The sequence below is a fragment of the Pseudophryne corroboree genome, chromosome 5, assembly GCF_028390025.1.
Source record: "Pseudophryne corroboree isolate aPseCor3 chromosome 5, aPseCor3.hap2, whole genome shotgun sequence".
In the NCBI taxonomy this organism is placed as follows: Eukaryota; Metazoa; Chordata; class Amphibia; order Anura; family Myobatrachidae; genus Pseudophryne; species Pseudophryne corroboree.
Window position 1 is genome coordinate 509,959,001 of NC_086448.1, and position 21,304 is coordinate 509,980,304.

The window sequence follows — 21,304 nt, forward strand, 5'->3', positions numbered from 1 at the left end:
CCCTTTACGATAACCCTAAGGCCTTTCTCACCGTCAATTCTAACAACATCCACTGTTTTGCTTTGGCCAGAGGAACGAGGCAAGGCTGCCCTCTCTCCCCTCTACTGTTCAATCTTGCAATTTTAGACTCTTTTTAGACTCTTTCATAAGGAACCCCTTTGGCGGGTGATAATGATTGGGGAGGTGGAGGTGAAGTTTTCGGCTATTGCCGATGACATTCTACTCTACTTCACCAACCCTAAAACGGCTATCCCAAAGGTCCTTTACACTAGTGACAGACTTTGAAGCGGTTTCAGGATTTAAGATCAATTATCTTCAGATGGAGGCTTTGGCTTTTTCCCAGAAGGACAACTAGGTTGGCGGGATTCCTTCCCATTCCGTTGGGCCCAGAACAACTGCCTCACTTATTTAGGCATACAGATACCACGCCATCCGTCTCTATTACATGACTGTAATTACAACCTGCTCCTTCAGAAAACCCTCCTAGATTTTTCCAAATGGGCCCACCTTCCTTTAACATATATTGGTCGCTGCCATCTCTTTAAAATGATCAGTTTCCCTTGTTTTCTCTATATCATCCAAACTTTTCCCATTTATCCATCTAAATACCTATTGTCAAACTTGAATAGAGCCCTTTCTAAATTCATATGGGCAAACAAACACCTCTAAACTCCAGCAAAAACGTGAGCGGGGAGGTCTAAACCTGCCGTGCTTACGATCCTATGCCCTAGCAGCTAATTACAGAATAGCCTCTGATTGGATCAGTGGCACCCAAACTTATTCCAACAGCCATCTAGCACCCAGTTGGAACCTAGTTTCTTTGCTACATACTCCACCTCAGGCTCTCCTGCCATCAATTAAATCCAATTGCTTAATCTACTCCGCCTGTGTTGTACTTTGCGCCCCAGAGTACGTTTGTTACGCTACCAGTCTATATTTTTCCCATTATGGGGAAACCCCAACTTTCAACCCCACCTCACGTCCCCAATTTTTAGGTTATGGCACAGGCATGGCCTCTGTTATATATTCCAATTTTTACAATCGGAATCATTTACTCTCTTAACACGTACACAACTCCAGGAGAACTTCCTGACATTACCAATATCTCTGTTCCCCTTCCTGCAGGCCTGTAATTACGTCACCTCGATTCTGTCCACTTTAGGGGATAGAGGTGTGTCCACGTACCTTGACAGTGTTGTACGACGCAATCCAGGATCTCCACTCACTACCACACACATATATGACCAAGCCCGCTTAGTACTGACCCTTGAGGGAGGTTCAGGGGGACTGCTGAAATGGGAGGATGATTTCACTGGTCTCACCATGAAGTCTTTGCTTTCTGCTTACCAAACTTTGAACAAACACCTGGTCTCTATATCATATGTAGAGATGAACCACAAAATTCTACATAGGGCATACTTCTCGCCCAAGGTTACATTTTTGATGGGCAAAGTGGACACGTCGGCTTGCTTCAAGTATGGAGATCTGGGTGCCGACATTAAACACTGTCTTTGGTCATGTCCCCGGGTTTACTTCCTGTGGTCTGCCCTTCAAACCTACATTACTCGCGTCCTACACCTATCCTTCACTATTACTGACATATGGGCCTTTTGGGGTATAGTGCCTGCTGAATCGAGATCTGGTTTAACTAGTGGTAACTTGAAATTGCTTAATAAACTACCCGCCTCAGCTAAAAAGATGATACTATCCCAGCGGATCTCTCCAGACCCTGTACCTATTACTCTTTTATATCCCAGGTTATCCCATCTATTCACAATGGATTGGTCTGAGGTTTCCCTACAAAAAGAAAAACGGACTGCGACTTTCTTTGACATCTGGTTGCCCTATATCACTACACTGCCCCCAGAAACTAAATCACTCTTGCGCAAAAGTTTTAGCCTCACCACAAGGTACAATATGGCCATGTTGGATGCCGGCCACCCTTTTTAAATCCGATTCTAGGCCTTTCCAGCCTTTTTGTACACCCATACTCTTTTGGTTTGTCCCTGTACTTTTCTGTTCTTCAATTGCCTCATGTGCATATTCTTCTGTATGTAATGTACCTTACATGACACTTGTTTCGTTGATTTGTGGAGTTTTTTTTTTTTTTGTGCTTTTACTTCTGTGAATAAAATTGTTTAAAAAAAAAAAAAAAAAAGAGGCAGATATAGCCACCCAACCCATGACAGAAAGCACCTTTGGATTATGTAAAAAAAAAAAATATTCGGAAGACATATTATATCATTTGGAAAAAGTGTTTTGATATTGTGCTCTGCTGCCGTCTATTGCATAATTGGCTGAAATACACCACTCCCCCCAGATTATGCAATAAACAGGGATCAGGCAGACTGTTTTTTTACCAATAACTGACTGTGTGCGCACAGAAAGTGGAAGGTAGCCATGAAGGTAGATTAGAGCTACGCTTATTGCCAACTATTTCAGCTGTAAGAATTTACAGTGCATCTGGAAGGTATTTACAGTGCTTCACTTTTTCCACATTTTATTATGTTACAACCTTATTCCAGTAAATTAATTTTTTCCCTCAAAATTCTACACACATTACCCCATAATGACAACGTGAAAAAATAAATCACATGTACATAAGTATTCACAGCCTTTGCTCAATACTTTGTTGATGCACCTTTGGCAGCAATTACAGCCTCAAGTCTTTTTGCATATGATGCCATAAGCTTGGCACGCCTATCTTTGGGCAGTTTCGCCCATTCCTCTTTGCAGCACCTCTCAAGCTCCATCAGGTTGAATGGGAAGCGTCGGTACACAGCTATTTTCAGATCTCTCCAGAGATGTTCAATCGGATTCAAGTCTGGGCTCTGGCTGGGCCACTCAAGGACATTCACAGGGTTGTCCTGAAGCCACTCCTTTGATATCTTGGTTGTGTGTTTAGGGTAGTTGTCTTGTTGAAAAATGTACCGTTGCCGCAGTCTGAGGTCAAGAGCGCTCTGGATCAGCTTTCATCCAGTATGTCTCTGTTCATTGCTGCATTCATCTTTCCCTCTATCCTGACTAGTCTCTCAGTTCCTGCTGCTGTAAAACATCCCCATAGCATGATACTGCCACCATCATGCTTCGCTGTAGGTATGGTATTGGCCTGGTGATGAGCGGTGCCTGGTTTCCTCCAAAGGTGACGCCTGGCATTCCTGCCAAAGAGTTCAATCATTGGGGGAGATTCAAATGTTTGAAAAGTCAGTTGGGAGTCTGTTTTTTCTTATCTATTAGACAGGAAAAAACAGACATCCAACCGACTTTTCAAACATTTGAATCTCCCCCTTTGTCTCATCAGACCAGAGAATTTTGTTTCTCATGGTCTGAGAGTGCTTCAGGTGCATTTTGGCAAACTCCAGGCAGGCTGCCATGTGCTTTTTTACTAAGGAGTGGCTTCCGTCTGGCCACTCAACCATACAGGCCTGATTTGTGGATTGCTGCAGAGATGGTTGTCCTTCTGGAAGGTTCTCCTCTCTCCACAGAGTAATGCTGTAACTCTGACAGAGTGACCATCGGGTTCTTGGTCACCTCCCTGACTAGGACCCTTCTCCCCTGATCGCTCAGTTTAAACGGCCGGCCAGCTCTAGGTAGAGTCCTGGTGGTTCCGAATGTCCTCCATTTACGGATGATGGAGGCTACTGTGCTAATTGGCACCTTCAAAGCAGCAGATATTTTTCTGTACCTTTCCCCAGATTTGTGCCTCGAGATAATCCTGTCTCAGAGGTCTACAGACAATTCCTTTGACTTCATGCTTGGTTTGTGCTCACACATGCACTGTCAAGTGTAGGACCTTATATAGGCAGGTGTGTGCCTTTCTAAATCATGTCCAATCAACTGAATTTACCACAGGTGGACTCCAGTTAAGCTGTAAGAACATCTCAGGGATGATCAGTGGAAACAGGATGCACCTGAGCTCAATTTCGAGCTTCATGGCAAAGGCTGTGAATACTTATGTATATGTGATTTCTTAGTTCTCTATTTTTAATAAATTTGCAAAAAAATTTAAAATAACTTTTTCACGTTGTCATTATGGGGTATTGTGTATAGTATTTTGAGGGAAAAATTTATTTATTCAATTTTGGAATAAGGCTGTAACATAACAAAATGTGGAAAAAGTGAAGCGCTGTGAATACTTTCCGGATGCACTGTAAAACATTCCAATTGTAAAACGCAATAGAATTTGCAGTGCTATATAAGAAACTGTTAATAAATAAATAAAATATATACAGTATATAATCATCAGTTACGTTTTCATGTATACAACAGTGTAAAGAGAGAGTTTCTCCTTTAATCAGTGTGCATGTGAGATGCATTTGGCCCAATAATAAGCAATGAGGAATTTCTGTTTGACTTGTATTCGACTTTGCTGGGGATTTTAATGGGGATTTGAGGTTCGATTTTGGAAGGGATTTCATAAATTCAACTCAAAGTCTCTTCCAAATAGGATTTCACATCGAATTCGATTTGAAAATCGAATGCAAAATCGATTTTTATTAAATGAGGGATTTTTTTTAAGGATTTTAGAAAATCAAAAAGAATCGATTTCAATCAATTTTGAAGATTCATAACGATGATTCCAAAATCAATTAGTAAATATACCTCGTGGAGGCTTGTATTTCTCGGTTGGGTGGTGAATAATGCTTTACGTACCCTAGTATTTCTCCATCAGTTTTATTTTTTGTCCTGTGTTATATGTTTGTCGTGAATATTTGTATACCGGTATTAGGACTGTTTTCTTAATATTAGATTGAAAACATTTAATAAAGACATTTTTATGTACTTCTATAAGGTAGTATCACATTGATTTATATATATTTGCCATTTACACAAGGTATGCGCTTATTTTAAAATCCCTTTCTTACGTCTAAACCAACAAGTATGTTTTTGTGAGGAAACCCACACAAACGTAATGAGAACATACAAACTACTCACAGATTGGTCGTGAGTGGGAAGTGATCTCATTAGCTAAGGGGTGTAAGGCAGTAATGCAAGCGACTACGCAAACTGTCCTGCATAACTGATTATTCACAAGTGATCTTATGTTTAGAATCCGTTGGTAGATTGTTTTTCTTTTCTTTTTATCCCAACAGATTGCAGACCTTGGTGCTGCTGGCTTCCAGAAATGGAGCACTTTAACTAAAGAGGAAACAGCTCGGCAAAAAAGTCTCAGCAAAAGTGGGAAAGCTAATACGAGCAATGCTGGAACGTTGAGCTACATGGCACCAGAGCACTTAAAGAGTATAAATCAAAAGGCCACTCAAAAATCAGATGTGTACAGTTTTGGCATAGTGATTTGGGTGATACTGAACAACAAGGAACCCTATGAAAGTAAGACAGTAGCTTCAGTTTGTTATCCTACAGTGTCTTGCTAAAGTATTCACCCCCTTGGCTTTTTACCTATTTTGTTACATTACAACCTGTAATTCAATTTTTTTTTTTATCTGAATTTTATGTGATGGATTTGCTCAAAATAGTCTATGGGGTATAAGAGTCGGATCCATTCCGACATGCAGTTGTCGGAATGGATCCGACAACCCCTATTCAAAGAGTGGCAAAATCCGACTGTTGGATTTGAGCCTAATCCAACTGTCGGATTTGGCCGCTGCTGCTCACCCCGGCGCTGCTGCTCACCCCGGCACTGCTGCTCACCTCGGCGCTGCTCCTCATCACCCCAGTGCTTCTGCTCACCACGGAGAGATCATCAGCTCAGCAGGGTGGATAGAGGATTCGGCCCCTCCTCTGATTTGTCGGCCCCTCCTCGGATTTGGTCCCCTTTCCGACAGAAGCACGCGGATCGGCGGCTATTCTGCCGATCCACGTGCATTCCGACAGCTTTCCGATAAGTCGGATTTCCCGACTTGTCGGAAAAAACGGGGCTGCATTGAATAGGTCGGATCCCCTTCCGACCTAAACCTGTTGGAAACTGCCGTCTTTCCGACAAGTTGTAAAATTTTAAAATTGGCATGTGCATATGTATTCACCCCCTTTGCTATGAAGCCCCTCAAAACTTCGTGTGCAATCAATTACCTTCAGAAGTCACGTAATTAGTGAAATGAAGTCCACCAGTGTGCAATATGTGTCACATGATCTGTCAGTATAAACACACCTCTTCAGAAAGGCCCCAGAGGCTGCAACACCACTAAGCAAGACGCATCACACCATGAAGACCAAGAAGCTCTCCAAACAAGTTAGGGACAAAGTTGTTGAGAAGTACAGGTCAGAGTTGGGTTATAAAAAATATCCAAATCTTTGATATTTCCCCGGAGCACCATCAAATCCATCATATTCAAATGGAAAGAACATGGTACCACAACAAACCTGCCAAGAGAGGGACGGTCACCAAAACTCACAGACCGGGCAAGGAGGGCATTAATCAGAGAGGCAGCACAGAGACCAAAGGTAACCCTGAAGGAGCTGCAGAGTTCCACAGCAGAGACTGGTGTATCTGCACATGTGACCACAATAAGCCATACACTCCATAGAGCTGGGCTTTACGGAAGAGTGGCCAGAAAAAAGCCATTACTTAGTGTTAAAAATAAGAAGGCACATTTTGAGTTTGCCAATAGGCTTGTGGACGACTCCTTAAATGTATGGAGAAAGGTGCTCTGGTCAGATGAGACTAAAATTTATCTTTTCGGCCACCCAGGAAAACGCTATGTCTGGCACAAAGCCAACACATCCCATTACCCTAAGAACACCATCCCCACAGTGAAATACGGCGGTGGCAGCATCATGCTGTGGGGATGGTTTTCAGCAGCAGGGACTGCTAAACTGTTTTGAGTCAAGGGAAAGATGGATGGTGCTAAATACAGGGATATTCTTGAACAAAACCTGTTTCAGTCTGCCTGTGATTTGATACTGGGACGGAGGTTCACCTTCCAGCAGGACAATGACCCAAAGCATACTGCTAAAGCAACACTCAAGTGGTTTAAGGGGAAACATTTAAATGTGTTGGAATGGCCTAGTCAAAGCCCAGATCTCAATCCAATTGAGAATCTGTGGTCAGACTTGAAGATTGCTGTTCACAAGTGGAAACCATCCAACATGAATGAGCTGGAGCAGTTTTGCCTTGAGGAATGGGCAAAAATCCCAGTAGCAAGATGTGGCAAGCTCATAGAGACTTATCCAAAGCGACTTGCAGCTGTAATTGCCGCAAAAGGTGGCTATACAAAGTACTGACTTTAGGGGGGTGGATAGTTATGCATGCTGAAGTTTTCAGTTATTTCTCTAACGTCCTAGTGGATGCTGGGGACTCCGTCAGGACCATGGGGATTAGCGGCTCCGCAGGAGACAGGGCACAAAAAGTAAGCTTTTAGGATCACATGGTGTGTACTGGCTCCTCCCCCTATGACCCTCCTCCAAGCCTCAGTTAGGTTTTTGTGCCCGTCCGAGCAGGGTGCAATCTAGGTGGCTCTCTTAAAGAGTTGCTTAGAAAAAGTTTTTAGGTTCTTTATTTTCAGTGAGTCCTGCTGGCAACAGGCTCACTGCATCGAGGGACTTAGGGGAGAGAAGTGAACTCACCTGCGTGCAGGATGGATTGGCTTCTTAGGCTACTGGACACCATTAGCTCCAGAGGGAGTCGGAACACAGGTCTCGCCCTGGGGTTCGTCCCGGAGCCGCGCCGCCGACCCCCCTTGCAGATGCTGAAGATTGAAGAGGTCCGGAACCAGGCGGCAGAAGACTTTCAGTCTTCATCAGGTAGCGCACAGCACTGCAGCTGTGCGCCATTGTTGTCAGCACACTTCACACAGCGGTCACGGAGGGTGCAGGGCGCGGGGGGGGGGGCGCCCTGGGCAGCAATGTATAATACCTGTATGGCGAAAAATACATCACATATAGCCCTTGAGGCTATATGGATGTATTTAACCCCTGCCAGATATCACAGACTCCGGAGAAGAAGCCCGCCGAAAAGGGGGCGGGGCCTATTCTCCTCAGCACACAGCGCCATTTTCCCTCACAGAAATGCTGGTGGGAAGGCTCCCATGCTCTCCCCTGCACTGCACTACAGAAACAGGGTTAAAACAGAGAGGGGGGGCACTGATTTGGCGATATGAATATATATTAAAATGCTATAAGGGAGGAACACTTATATAAAGGTTGTCCCTGTATAATTATAGCGTTTTGGTGTGTGCTGGCAAACTCTCCCTCTGTCTCCCCAAAGGGCTAGTGGGTCCTGTCCTCTATCAGAGCATTCCCTATGTGTGTGCTGTATGTCGGTACGTGTGTGTCGACATGTATGAGGAAAATGTTGGTGAGGAGGCGGAGCAAATTGCCTGTAATGGTGATGTCACTCTCTAGGGAGTCGACACCGGAATGGATGGCTTATTTATGGAATTACGTGATAATGTCAACACGCTGCAAGCCGGTTGACGACATGAGACGGCCGGCGAACAAATTAGTACCTGTCCAGGCGTCTCAAACACCGTCAGGGGCTGTAAAACGCCCATTTACCTCAGTCGGTCGACACAGACCCAGACACGGACACTGATTTCAGTGTCGACGGTGAAGAAACAAACGTATTTTCCTTTAGGGCCACACGTTAAGGGCAATGAAGGAGGTGTTACATATTTCTGATACTACAAGTACCACAAAAAAGGGTATTATGTGGGATGTGAAAAAACTACCTGTAGTTTTTCCTGAATCAGATAAATTAAATGAAGTGTGTGATGATGCGTGGGTTTCCCCCGATAGAAAATTATTGGCGGTATACCCTTTCCCGCCAGAAGTTAGGGCGCGTTGGGAAACACCCCTTAGGGTGGATAAGGCGCTCACATGCTTATCAGAACAAGTGGCGGTACCATCTACAGATAGGGCCGTACTTAAGGAGCCAGCTGATAGGAGGCTGGAAAATATCCCAAAAAAGTATACACACACATGCTGGTGTTATACTGCGACCAGAGATTGCCTCAGCCTGGATGTGCAGAGCTGAGGTGGCTTGGTCAGATTCCCTGACTAAAAATATTGATACCCTTGACAGGGACAGTATTTTATTGACTATAGAGCATTTAAAGGATGCATTTCTATATATGCGAGATGCGCAGAGGGATATTTGCACTCTGGCATCAAGAGTAAATGCGATGTCCATATCTGCAAGAAGATGTTTATGGACACGACAGTGGTCAGGTGATGCAGATTCCAAACGGCACAAAGATGTATTGCCGTATAAAGGGGAGGAATTATTTGGGGTCGGTCCATGGGACCTGGTGGCCACGGCAACTGCTGGAAAATCCACCGTTTTTTACCCTAAGTCACATCTCTGCAGAAAAAGACACCGTCTTTTCAGCCTCAGTCCTTTCGTCCCTATAAGAGTCATATCTGCCCAGGGATAGAGGAAAGGGAAGAAGACTGAAGCAGGCAGCCCATTCCCAGGAACAGAAGCCCTCCACCGCTTCTACCAAGTTCTCAGCATGACGCTGGGACCGTACAGGACCCCTGGATCCTACAAGTAGTATCCAAGGGGTACAGATTGGAATGTCGAGACGTTTCCCCCTCGCAGGTTCCTGTAGTCTGCTGTACCAATGTCTCCCTCCGACAGGGAGGCAGTATTGAAAACAATTCACAAGCTGTATTCCCAGCAGGTGATAATAAAATTACCCCTCCTACAACAAGGAAAGGGGTATTATTCCACACTATATGGTGGTACTGAAGCCAGAAGGCTAGGTGAGACCTATTCTAAATCTGAAATATTTGAACACTTACAAAGGTTCAAATCCAGATGCAGTCACTCAGAGCAGTGATAGCGAACCGGGAAGAAGGGGACTATATGGTGTCCCGGGACATCAGGGATGCTTACCTCCATGTCCCAAAATTTGCCTTTCTCACCAAGGGTACCTCAGGTTCGTGGTACAGAACTGTCACTATCAGTTTCAGACGATGCCGTTGGATTGTCCAAGGCACCCCGGGTCCTTACCAAGGTAATGACCGAAATGAGGATTCGTCTTCAAAGAAAATGGACGACCTCCTGATAAGAACAAGGTCCAGAGAACAGTTGGAGGTCGGAGTAGCACTATCTCAAGTAGTTCTACGACAGCACGGGTGGATTCTAAATATTCCAAAACCGCAGTTGTTCCGACGACACGTCTGCTGGTCCTAGGGATGATTCTGGACACAGTCCAGAAAAAGGTGTTTCTCCCAGAGGAGAAAGCCAGGGAGTTATCCGAGCTAATCGGGATCCTCCTAACACCAGGAAAAGTGTCAGTGCATCATTGCACAAGAGTCCTGGTAAAAATGGTGGCTTATTACGAAGCGATTCCATTCGGCAGATTTCACGCAAGAACTCTTCAGTGGGATCTGCTGGACAAATGGTCCGGATCGCATCTTCAGATGCATCAGCGGATAACCCTATATCCAAGGACAAGGGTGTCTCTCCTGTGGTGATTACAGAGTGCTCATCTTCTAGAGGGCCGCAGATTCGGCATTCAGGATTGGATGCTGGTGACCACGGAGGCCAGCCTGAGAGGCTGGGGAGCAGTCACACAGGGAAAAAATTTCCAGGGAGTGTGATCAAGTCTGGAGAATTCTCTCCACATAAATATACTGGAGCTAAGAGCAAATTTATAATGCTCTAAGCTTAGCAAGACCTCTGCTTCAAGGTCAGCCGGTATTGGTCCAGTGGGATAACATCACGGCAGTCGCCCACGTAAACAGAAAGGGCGGCACAAGAAGCAGGAGGGCAGTGGCAAAACTGCAAGGATTTTTCGCTAGGCGGAAAATCATGTGATAGCACTGTCAGCAGTGTTCATTCCGGGAGTGGACGACTGGGAAGCAGACTTCCTCAGCAGGCACGACCTCCACCCGGGAGAGTGGGAACTTCATCGGGAAGTTTTCCGCATGATTGTGAACCGTTGGGAAAGACCAAAGGTGGACATGATGGCGTCCCGCCCGAACAAAAAACGGGACAGGTATTGCGCCAGGTCACGAGACCTTCAGGCGATAGCTGTTGACGTCCTGGTAACACCGTGGGTGTAACAGTCGGTGTATGTGTTCCCTCCTCTGCTTCTCATAACCAAGGTATTGAGAATTATAAGACGTAGAGGAGTAAGAACTATACTCGTGGCTCCGGATTGGCCAAGAGGGACTTGGTACCCGGAACTTCAAGAGATGCTCACAGAGGACTAATGGCCTCGGGAGCTAAGAAGGGACTTGCTTCAGCAAGTACCATGTCTGTTCCAAGACTTACCGCGGCTGCGTTTGACGGCAGGGCGGTTGAACGCCGGATCCTAAGGGAAAAGGCATTTCGGAAGAGGTCATACCTACCCTGGTCAAAGCCAGGAAGGAGGTGACCGCACAACGTTATCACCACATGTGGTGAAAATATGTTGCGTGGGTGAGGCCAGGAAGGCCCCACGAAGAAATTTCAACTAGGTCGATTTCTGCACTTCCTGCAAACAGGAGTGTCTATGAGCCTAAAATTGGGGTCCATTAAGGTTCAAGTTTCGGCCCTGTAGATTTTCTTCCAGAAAGAATTGGCTTCGGTTCCTGAAGTCCAGACGTTTGTCAAGGGAGTATTGCATATACAGCCCCTTTTGTGCCTCCAGTGGCACCGTGGGATCTCAACGTAGTGTTGGGATTCCTCAAATCATATTGGTTTGAACCGCTCAAATCTGTGGATTTGAAATATCTCACATGGAAAGTGACCATGCTGTTGGCCCTGGCCTCGGCCAGGCGATTGTCAGAATTGGCGGCTTTGTCTTACAAAAGCCCATATTTAATTTTCCATTCGGACAGGGCAGAACTGCGGACTTGTCCCCAGTTTCTTCCTAAGGTGGTGTCAGCGTTTCACCTGAAACAACCTATTGTGGTGCCTGCGGCTACTAGGGACTTGGAGGACTCCAAGTTGCTAGACGTTGTCAGGGCCCTGAAAATATATATATATATATATATATATATATATATATAATTCCAGGACGGCTGGAGTCAGAAAGTCTGACTTGCTGTTTATATTGTATGCACCCAAAAAGCTGGGTGCTCCTGCTTCTAAGCAGACTATTGCTCGTTGGATTTGTAGTACAATTCAGCTTGCACATTCTGTGGCAGGCCTGCCACAGCCAAAATCTGTAAATTCCCATTCCACAAGGAAGGTGGGCTCATCTTGGGCGGCTGCCCGAGGGGTCTCGGCTTTACAACTTTGCCGAGCAGCTACGTGGTCAGGGGGGAACACGTTTGTAAAATTCTACAAATTTGATACCCTGGCTGAGGAGGACCTGGAGTTTCTCTCATTCGGTGCTGCAGAGTCATCCGCACTCTCCCGCCCGTTTGGGAGCTTTGGTATAATCCCCATGGTCCTGACGGAGTCCCCAGCATCCACTAGGACGTTAGAGAAAATAAGATTTTACTTACCGATAAATCTATTTCTCGTAGTCCGTAGTGGATGCTGGGCGCCCATCCCAAGTGCGGATTGTCTGCATTACTTGTACATAATTATTGTTACAAAAATCGGGTTGTTATTGTTGTGGGCCATCTTTTCAGAGGCTCCTTCGTTGTTATCATACTGTTAACTGGGTTCAAATCACAGGTTGTACGGTGTGATTGGTGTGGCTGGTATGAGTCTTACCCGGGATTCAAGATCCTTCCTTATTGTGTACGCTCGTCCGGGCACAGTACCTAACTGAGGCTTGGAGGAGGGTCATAGGGGGAGGAGCCAGTACACACCATGTGATCCTAAAAGCTTACTTTTTGTGCCCTGTCTCCTGCGGAGCCGCTAATCCCCATGGTCCTGACGGAGTCCCCAGCATCCACTACGGACTACGAGAAATAGATTTATCGGTAAGTAAAATCTTATTTTTGACCTATTTGTTGTTTGCGTCACAATAAAAAAAGTTGTAGGAATGTTCTGTGAATGAAATGATGCAAACCTTCAAACAATCCATTTTAATTTCAGGCTGTGAGGCAACAAAACATGAAAAATGCAAAGGGGGTGCATATTTTAGCAAGGCAGTGTATGTCCTATTGTCTATAGATTGTACTGCACAAAGGGGGTGATTCCGAGTTGAACGTAGCCCTGCAAAACTTTGCAGGGCTACAATCATGACCATAGACATGCGGGGGAATGCCCAGCACAGGGCTATCCCGCCCTGCATATCAGTGACCCCCCCCCCCCCCCCGCAGAAGTGCAAAAGCATCGCACAGCGGCGATGCTTTTGCACTTTAGTAGTAGCTCCCGGCGAGCACAGCTTTAGCGTGCTTGCCGGGAGCTACTCGTCACTCCCCGGCCTGCAGCGGCTGTGTGTGACGACCCCCCCCCCCACGGTCCGGCCGCGCCTGCATTGGCCGGACCATGCCCACGAAACTGCGGCCAAACGTATTAATATTAAGTATGTGGTTTTTCCATTTTGCCTTGATGCATGTATATGTCATATAAAATATACAAAACTGTAAAAAATATAGATTTTGTTCCATTGTACTGTAGAACGGAAATATTAACAAACATGTTGGGTAGTTATTTGTTTTACCTTAATATACATATTAAGCAAACAATATAGTATGGAGGAAATGTGCTGTATCTGTTTATGATTTCAGCATTTAGTTTATAGTAGGACTTCCTAAACTTCAATTAAGATTTAAATTATGTTTTGATTGAGAATCAATAAAAAATACATGATTAAAAAAAATATCTATTTATGGATGTGAAATTGGTTTATATCCAGTTACTAGTATTTTCATTTACAATTTACATTTTTATTTTGAATTACATTGCTGTTGCCTATAAAGAAGTATTTTCCTAGATGTTATAAAACAGAAAATATACATTTTGCACAAATAAATATGATTAGTAATTGGTATATTAATGGTTAGTACACATTGGTTTGGCAAACAGGGTCAAGGAGTGCTGTTTTGAGTCCTTGCCCACATGTTAAGAACCCCTTTCAGATATAGTGACATCATAGTTATGTGGGATAATGTACTCGCTACTATAAATGCATTGCAAAAATCACCCAGGAGTTTTCTGGCCGCATAAAAGCACAAGGATATACCGAGCGCTTTTGTCCAGGTCATAGAAATCTGATCCTACTTCTAACATAAGTAATCATTTACAGTAGGATGTGCACTCTCCATCATAATGTACAACTTTTTCTAAGTAACACAGAAGTTACAACCTACATCGTTAAGCTCACTACCTTTATACAGACCTTATTCAATAGAGTATATAAATATATTAACATCACTTGTGTATTCTACCGCTATTTAAAATTAAGGGCCTAATTCAGACCTGATCGCAGCAGCAAATTTGTTCTATAATGGTCATAACCATGTAATGGGCAAAACCAGGGTGGGCAGATATAACATGTGCAGATAGAGTTAGATTTGGGTGGGGTATGTTCAAACTGAAATCTAAATTGCATTGTAAAAATAAAACAGACAGTATTTACCCTGCACAGAAACAATAAAACCCACCCAAATCTAACTCTCTCTGCACATGTTATATCTGCCCTCCCCCCTGCAGTGCACATGGTTTTGCCCATTAAAGAACAAACTGCTGCTGCGAGCAGGCCTGAATTAGGGCCTAAGTGCATTTTATCCCTAAAACAGCCCTCATGGGGGTAAATTTACTAAGATGGGAGTTCTATTTAAGATGGGATGTTGCCCATAGCAACCAATTAGATGCTACTTCTCATTTATCTAGCACCTTCTATAAGATAATACCTGGAATCTGATTTGTTGCTATGGGCAACATCCCATCTTAAATAGAACTCCCATCTTAGTAAATTTACCCCAGGGTTCCTGTTTGTAAATAGTTTAGCAATGGACTATTCACTCTGAAGGTGCATACACACGGTGTGATGTGTGCTTACGATTTGACTATATAGTCAAAATCGTAAGAAAAGTGAGCACCGTGTGTACACAGCTTGCGATACCGATGCATGCTCCCATGGGGTCGGTATCTCAAGAAAAAATAGACTGTGCAGGCAAGGCAATTTTGACTATATTGTGTACAATCTAGTTTCTAGTATAGTAAAAATTGTATATAGTCAAAATCGCAAGTAAATATAGTCAGAATCGGTGGTTCTGGGCTCCAGGTAGTTCACGGGAAATGGCAAAGTGAAAATCGGCAATTAGTAAATCTCTCATCGTGTTTATGCAGCTTAAGGTGTGTACACACAGTGCTATATGCACTTAACTTTCCTTACAATTTTGACTATATAGTCAAAATCGTAAGGAAAGTTAGTGCATATTGCACCGTGTGTACACAGCTCGCGATGCCAATGCGCGGTCCCGCGTGATCGGCATCGTAAGAAAAAATAGACTGTGCAGGCAGCCCAACATTGACTATATCGGTGGGGCCGGGCTCTGGCCCCGTCGAATAGTTAATGTCAGGCTAACGGTTTTAAGGCAATATTAGTACATGAGTACAAATGCTGCAAATTAGAATAATAAAGCAACACATTATATCTTTTTCTGTAGATGCACTTAACGATCCACAGATATCACATTGCGTGAGTGATGGTCAAAGGCCAGAGGTAGATGCCAGACTGAACAGCTGCCTTGAGGAGGCATCAGATCTCATGCAGGAATGCTGGAAGGCTGAGCCAGGTGATAGACCTTCATTTAAAGGTAATTTTTATAGATGTGCTCTATCCATTTATTTTCTTCTGTTCCAAAATATAATATAACATGTATGTTATAACTGTATGATTAAGTTTCAGTATTTCAATTAATTAATTAAGGTACTAAGGTGGCTGTCCTGAAAAAAAAAAGAGTTTTATGTTTTTCAGCAGAAAATGGAGGGAAAATCTTGTTTTGTATGCCATAGTGATATATTTACCCTAATATTTAATTTTTCTGTTTTTTTCAGTTAAAGTGAAAATTTTGGGATATAAATACTTTTTGTGAATATGGATAGGCAGTGCCTCAGATCAAGGGAATAGATTTAGAAGAGAGGTGTGGGGTGAGTGAGACACAGACTTTCAAGCTGCTCATCTTGAATGTCTGACCAGCCGTTATCAAAGACAGTGCACCAAACCTGTTCCATGACATGACGTTATCAACGCACACCTCGACAAGTTGGCGATGAATGTCAGCTGCTGATGTGCTCTTTAGATGCTGAAATCTGATCAAACTACGCACCTCAATGTTTGACCATGTTTCTACCAGCCCCGCCATCTTACATCTGATGTTGTGATAGTATTACTGATATTAGATCCAGTCTAATGGCCATGAGGGGAAGCAGTGGTCTACCTGCTCTGGCTTGGCGGGAAATTTGAATGATATAAAAACATTACACACGTTGGAGGTCTTGTTACCTTACTTACTGAACCACCCTCGTATATGATGTAAGGAAGTACCTCATTCAAGTTAGTTGCTAATAATTTGAAAAAAGTTTAATCATTAAGCAACGATATTGGTCTATAACGAGCAATAAATTAAACTCTTTCCCAGCTTCTTGTATCTAGCCTCCAGTGTTTGTAAGGAGAAGGCATGTCCATTGAAAAAGTTACAGAGGTGGGAAAAGTAAAATGTTTTTAAAGATTTTATAGTAGGCAGTCAAAAATCTATCAGTATCTGGACTCCCAATTATTGATGGCAATTTCTGAACAGAAATTTCTGCAGCGGGGTACACAGCATTCCACAGGGAATAACATTGGGGTGTAGAGTTGGATCTTGATCCGAGTCACCAACAGGCTAAAAGCTTTGACTGTTCCCAGGATGCATAGCGCCGCCTCCTCTATATCCCCGCCTACAGGCACTGGAGCTCAGTTTGTAAGTTGGTGCCTGCAGTGCCGGCAGCTAACAGGGAGGGCTGCACTAGGCAGCCCTGAGAAGAGCTTTTAAGAAGATAGAAGACTTCAAGGGCCGCAGCACAGGCACTTAGAAGTGCTTTATGTCATCCTGACATATCATGCTGCGGCTCCCTCACCTCCCACAGCGGCGCTGTATACTCCCGCACCCTGGTTGCCGGGTACTTACAGCGGAGGGCTTCAGTCTCATCAGGGCACATACACACTTGCCGCTGCTCTCCAAAATTGCGTGGTCGCATCATAGGGAGGAGGTAAGAGGGCCCCCAGGTGGGACCCGCTGAAAACCACGATCCGGTGCGGTCTTTAGGAGACGAACCGCGCGCACTGGCTTGGACACTGTGGCCGTACAGGAACCCCACTAGACCACCAGGGCAAGGGGCACAGGTCGGATTACATAAAAATCCATTTCAATAGGCTCCGCAGTACCCGGTGGTGAAGTCCAGCAAGGGGATAATGCTCTAACCTGTAGCCCCTTTCGCAGCCCCAAGCGCCATTTGCTGCAAATGTTCCCGCCCTGGAGCTGCATCTCTCTGTCTCCCTCACTCCCTGTCAGCGTTTGGGTGCCATTACACACATGCTGAGCTGATTCTGGGACTGCTGTGCAATGTATCCTCTGTAAAGCCGCCTGCATCATTAGCGCTGTGCATTTACAGGACACTTAAGTATTCTACATGTCATTTAGACAGTGTTAGTTAAGAACAAGTGCATTGCTACAGGGATATTTAGTACAACTACCCTGTTATATACATCCAGTCTTTACTGTGCATTGTTATATCTATATACCTACATAGCTTTACTTGGTAGTAAAGTTACTTAGTATTGCTAGTCCAGTGCAGTTTTATTGTTGTTTGTAATAATTTCTGCATTGTACATGTGACTGTGTATGTGCCTATAGCTGTTGTGTGATCTCTATTCCGTGTATCTCACACATATTGCTATCCCTATATTCTGTACCCTGAGGGGGGCTAAGTGCATCAGGGTTCTCATATAATATAGTGTTTCACAGGATATAATACTTAGGTATTTTTCTCTGTGTTTTCCAGTCACCACATACCTCTTAAATCCTCTGTGCTCTTCTTGCAGTCACACTGTCAGGGCAGGCTGTGTTTGTGGATCCATTGGACTCAGTCCACCCGAAGAAGCGGATGCCCCTGAGTGCTGGAAACAAGGAGGATGAGGATAATTCCTTCTCATATATTTATTTAAAACAGTAGAACTGAGAAGCTGAGGCAAAAGTTCAGCATTAAGGAACTGCAGGGAATAAAGTCACTAAATGATACAAGACGTGAACGAAGAACTGTAACAACTGGATGCTGAGTGATGTGAAGACGTGCATGGAGAATTGTGAATATTGGATGCTGGATGATATGAAAACGTGGATGAAGAACTGTGGGAACTGGATGCTGGATGATATGAAGACGTGGACGAAGAACTGTGGAAACTGGATGCTGGATGATATGAAGAACTGTGGAAACTGGATGCTGGATGATATGAAGATGTGGATGAGGAACTGTGGAAACTAGATGCTGGATGATATGAAGACATGGACGAAGAACTGTGAAAACTGGATGCTGGGTGATATGAAGACGTGGATGGAGAACTCGAGCTGCACTTAGCGAACCGCCACGAGAATCCTGCGGAACCCAAAGGCATTGGTGGGAGAGCGATCGACCGGGACTGCACAGTGGAGAGCTGGTGAGCGTTGTACAGCGAGAGGCAGCTGAGAATTCGGAGATCCTGACGGAACCAATTACAAGAGATGCACAGAACAAACTGCGGGAGCACAGAGCTAGGTACAAAGTACCCACAACAAAGCACCGGCACAAAATGCAATAATCGCAGCCTATTTATAGGCAACAGGAAAACAGGATTGGCTGGCACTCACCCTTCACGCTAATTGTGTGCTACCCTTGGTCTCCAACATGGCCGCTCCCAGCACTGCAGACACACCAGGCAGCTGCTGGCCACTAGGTCCTCCCTCCAGCCTCCAGGAAGCCGCACTCACGCTGTCCAACCCAGCCGCATCCCTGTGCAGCCACTGAACCACTGCAGACAGCCCACCAGCAGCGGCCGAACAGCGGAACCCGCAGCGGTAAGCACACGCTGCCTGACAGTACCCCTCCCTCTAACGGTGGTCTCCGAACACCTTCGAGCTTTGTTAGGATTCTTGGAGTGAAAGTTCTGACTTAATCTTGGAGCATGGACATCCTCAGCGAAAACCCAAGACCTTTCCTCGGGTCCATACCCTTTCCAGTCGAGGAGATATTGAAGACGTCCATAACGATGATGAGAGTCCAAAATTTCTTTAACCTCAAATTCCTCATCCTGTAAACTGCGAATTTTAGGAGGTTTGGGTAAGGTTGTGCGAAATTTGTTGAGGATCAGCGGCTTTAGTAGTGATATGTGAAAGGCATCAGGGATCTTGAAGGAAGACGGCAGTTTGACTTTGAAAGATACAGGGTTAAGCACTCTTTCTATAGGGAAAGGACCAATGTACCTGGGTGCAAATTTCATGTAGGGTACTTTGAACTTGAGATTGCGAGTGGATATCCAGACTTGGTCCCCCACCTTGTAACTGGGCACTGCCTTTCGTTTTCTATCAGTGAAGGATTTATAACGTAAGGAGGTTTTAACTAAAGACTTGCGTACTTTAGTCCAAATTTTGGAAAGTTGCTTGAGCACTAAACCACCCGCTGGCACTTCTTGAGTTGGGAGAGGTTGAAACACCGGTACTCGCGGATGGAAACCATAGTTGACATAGAATGGCGTGGACTCTGGAGAAAAGTGGAAAAGATTGTAATGAGAGAACTCTGCCAGCGGAAGATAGTCCGACCAATCATCTTGAGACGAGGAAATATATAAACGAAGGAAGGTGTCCAGATCTTGGTTTACTCGTTCTGTTTGTCCATCTGACTGGGGGTGATATGCTGAAGAATGACACAGTTTGATGCCTAGGGAACAACAAAGTGCTTTCCAAAATTTGGCCACAAATTGCGTGCCCTGATCTGACAAGATTTCTAAAGGGAGACCATGCAACCTGAAGATCTCAGAGATGAATAATTTGTCAAGTACTAGGGCCGAGGACAGTCCAGTTAGAGGAATAAAATGCGCCATCTTTGAAAATCTATCCACCACTACCCAGATGGTATTTTGTCCCTTCGATGGGGGTAACTCAGTTATAAAATCCACTGAAATATGGGTCCAAGGCTTTTTTCGGTATGGATAACTAAAGAAGCAACCCAGATGACAGGCCCTTAGGGTTCTTCTGTTGGGCGCATTTTGAACAAGCGGCTACAAATTCTTGAACGTCAGTTCTAATGCGTGGCCACCAGTAGGACCGTCAAATCAATTCAAGAGTCTTGCGGACCCCAGGATGACCCATAAAAGATGAAGCATGGGCCCAAGACAATAGCCGTTTCCGGAGATTTGGGGCAACAAATGTTTTTCCGGGCGGGGATGCAGGAGCTGAAGAAATCTGAGTTGTTAAAAAAGAAGTTGGACTTACAATAGCTTGTTCATCCTCTAGGTCATTAGATTCAGAAGATTTGAAGGAGCGGGAGAGGGCATTAGCTTCCTTATTCAAGGATCCTGGGCGATAAGTGAGCTTGAAATTAAACCGAGTGAAAAATAAAAATCTTGCTTGCCGTGGATTGAGACATTGAGCTGTTTGAAGATAGAGTAGATTTTTATGATCGGTGTATACTGTGATGGGATTTGGGCTCCTTCCAAAAGATATCTCCATTCCTCGAATGCTAACTTAATGGCCAGTAATTCCTGCTCCCCGATGGCATAGTTTCTTTGAGAATAATAAACGCAGGGATGGATCTTTTTGTCCTCGTAAACTTGGGATAAAACAGCTCCAACTGCCTCCGTGGAAGCATCTACCTCCACAACAAATGTATGATCAAGATCAGGTTGGCGAAGAATGGAGGCAGATGTGAAGGCTTGTTTCAAACCGAGGAAATCTTTAGTAGCTTCAGGGGTCCAATTTGCAGAATCTGCTCCTTTACGTGTTAAGGCCGTGATGGGTGCAACCAAGGTGGAGTAACCCTTAATAAATTTTCTGTAGAAATTGGCGAAGCCAAGGAAGCGTTGAATCCCTTTGGGAGACGTGGGAGCTGACCAGTCGCGAATAACTTGAACTTTGGCAGGATCCATCTGTAGCTGTGATCCGGAAATGATGAAACCTAAAAATGGAATAGACGCTACCTCGAAGGTACATTTCTCCAATTTACAGAATAATCGATTCTTCCTCAGACGAGCTAACACGTCCTTGATTTGGAGACGATGGGACTCTAGATCTTTGGAGAATATTAAGATATCATCTAAGTATACCATCAAGCATTTATAGGGAAGATCCCAGAAAAGTTCATTCACATAACTTTGGAAAACCGCTGGGGTATTAAAGAGACCAAACTGCATCACAAGGTACTCTTAATGCCCATCCCGAGTATTAAAAGTCATTTTCCATTCATCCCCAGCACAAATTCTAATCAAATTGTAAGCGCCTCAGAGATCAAGTTTGGTAAAAACTGTGGCCCCCTTCACTCGATCGAACAGTTCAG

At 44.5% G+C, this 21,304-nt stretch overlaps 1 protein-coding gene across 1 annotated transcript in view; it reads left to right on the plus strand.

Annotated features, from left to right (window-relative positions):
- RIPK1 (receptor interacting serine/threonine kinase 1) overlaps positions 1 to 21,304 on the plus strand; it is a 266,027-nt gene that overhangs the window by 108,864 nt on the left and 135,859 nt on the right. The window contains exons 6-7 of the mRNA XM_063923061.1: positions 5,094 to 5,331; positions 15,406 to 15,555. Of these exons, the coding sequence (XP_063779131.1) occupies positions 5,094 to 5,331; positions 15,406 to 15,555 (388 nt within the window). The remainder of the gene's footprint in view (positions 1 to 5,093; positions 5,332 to 15,405; positions 15,556 to 21,304) is intronic.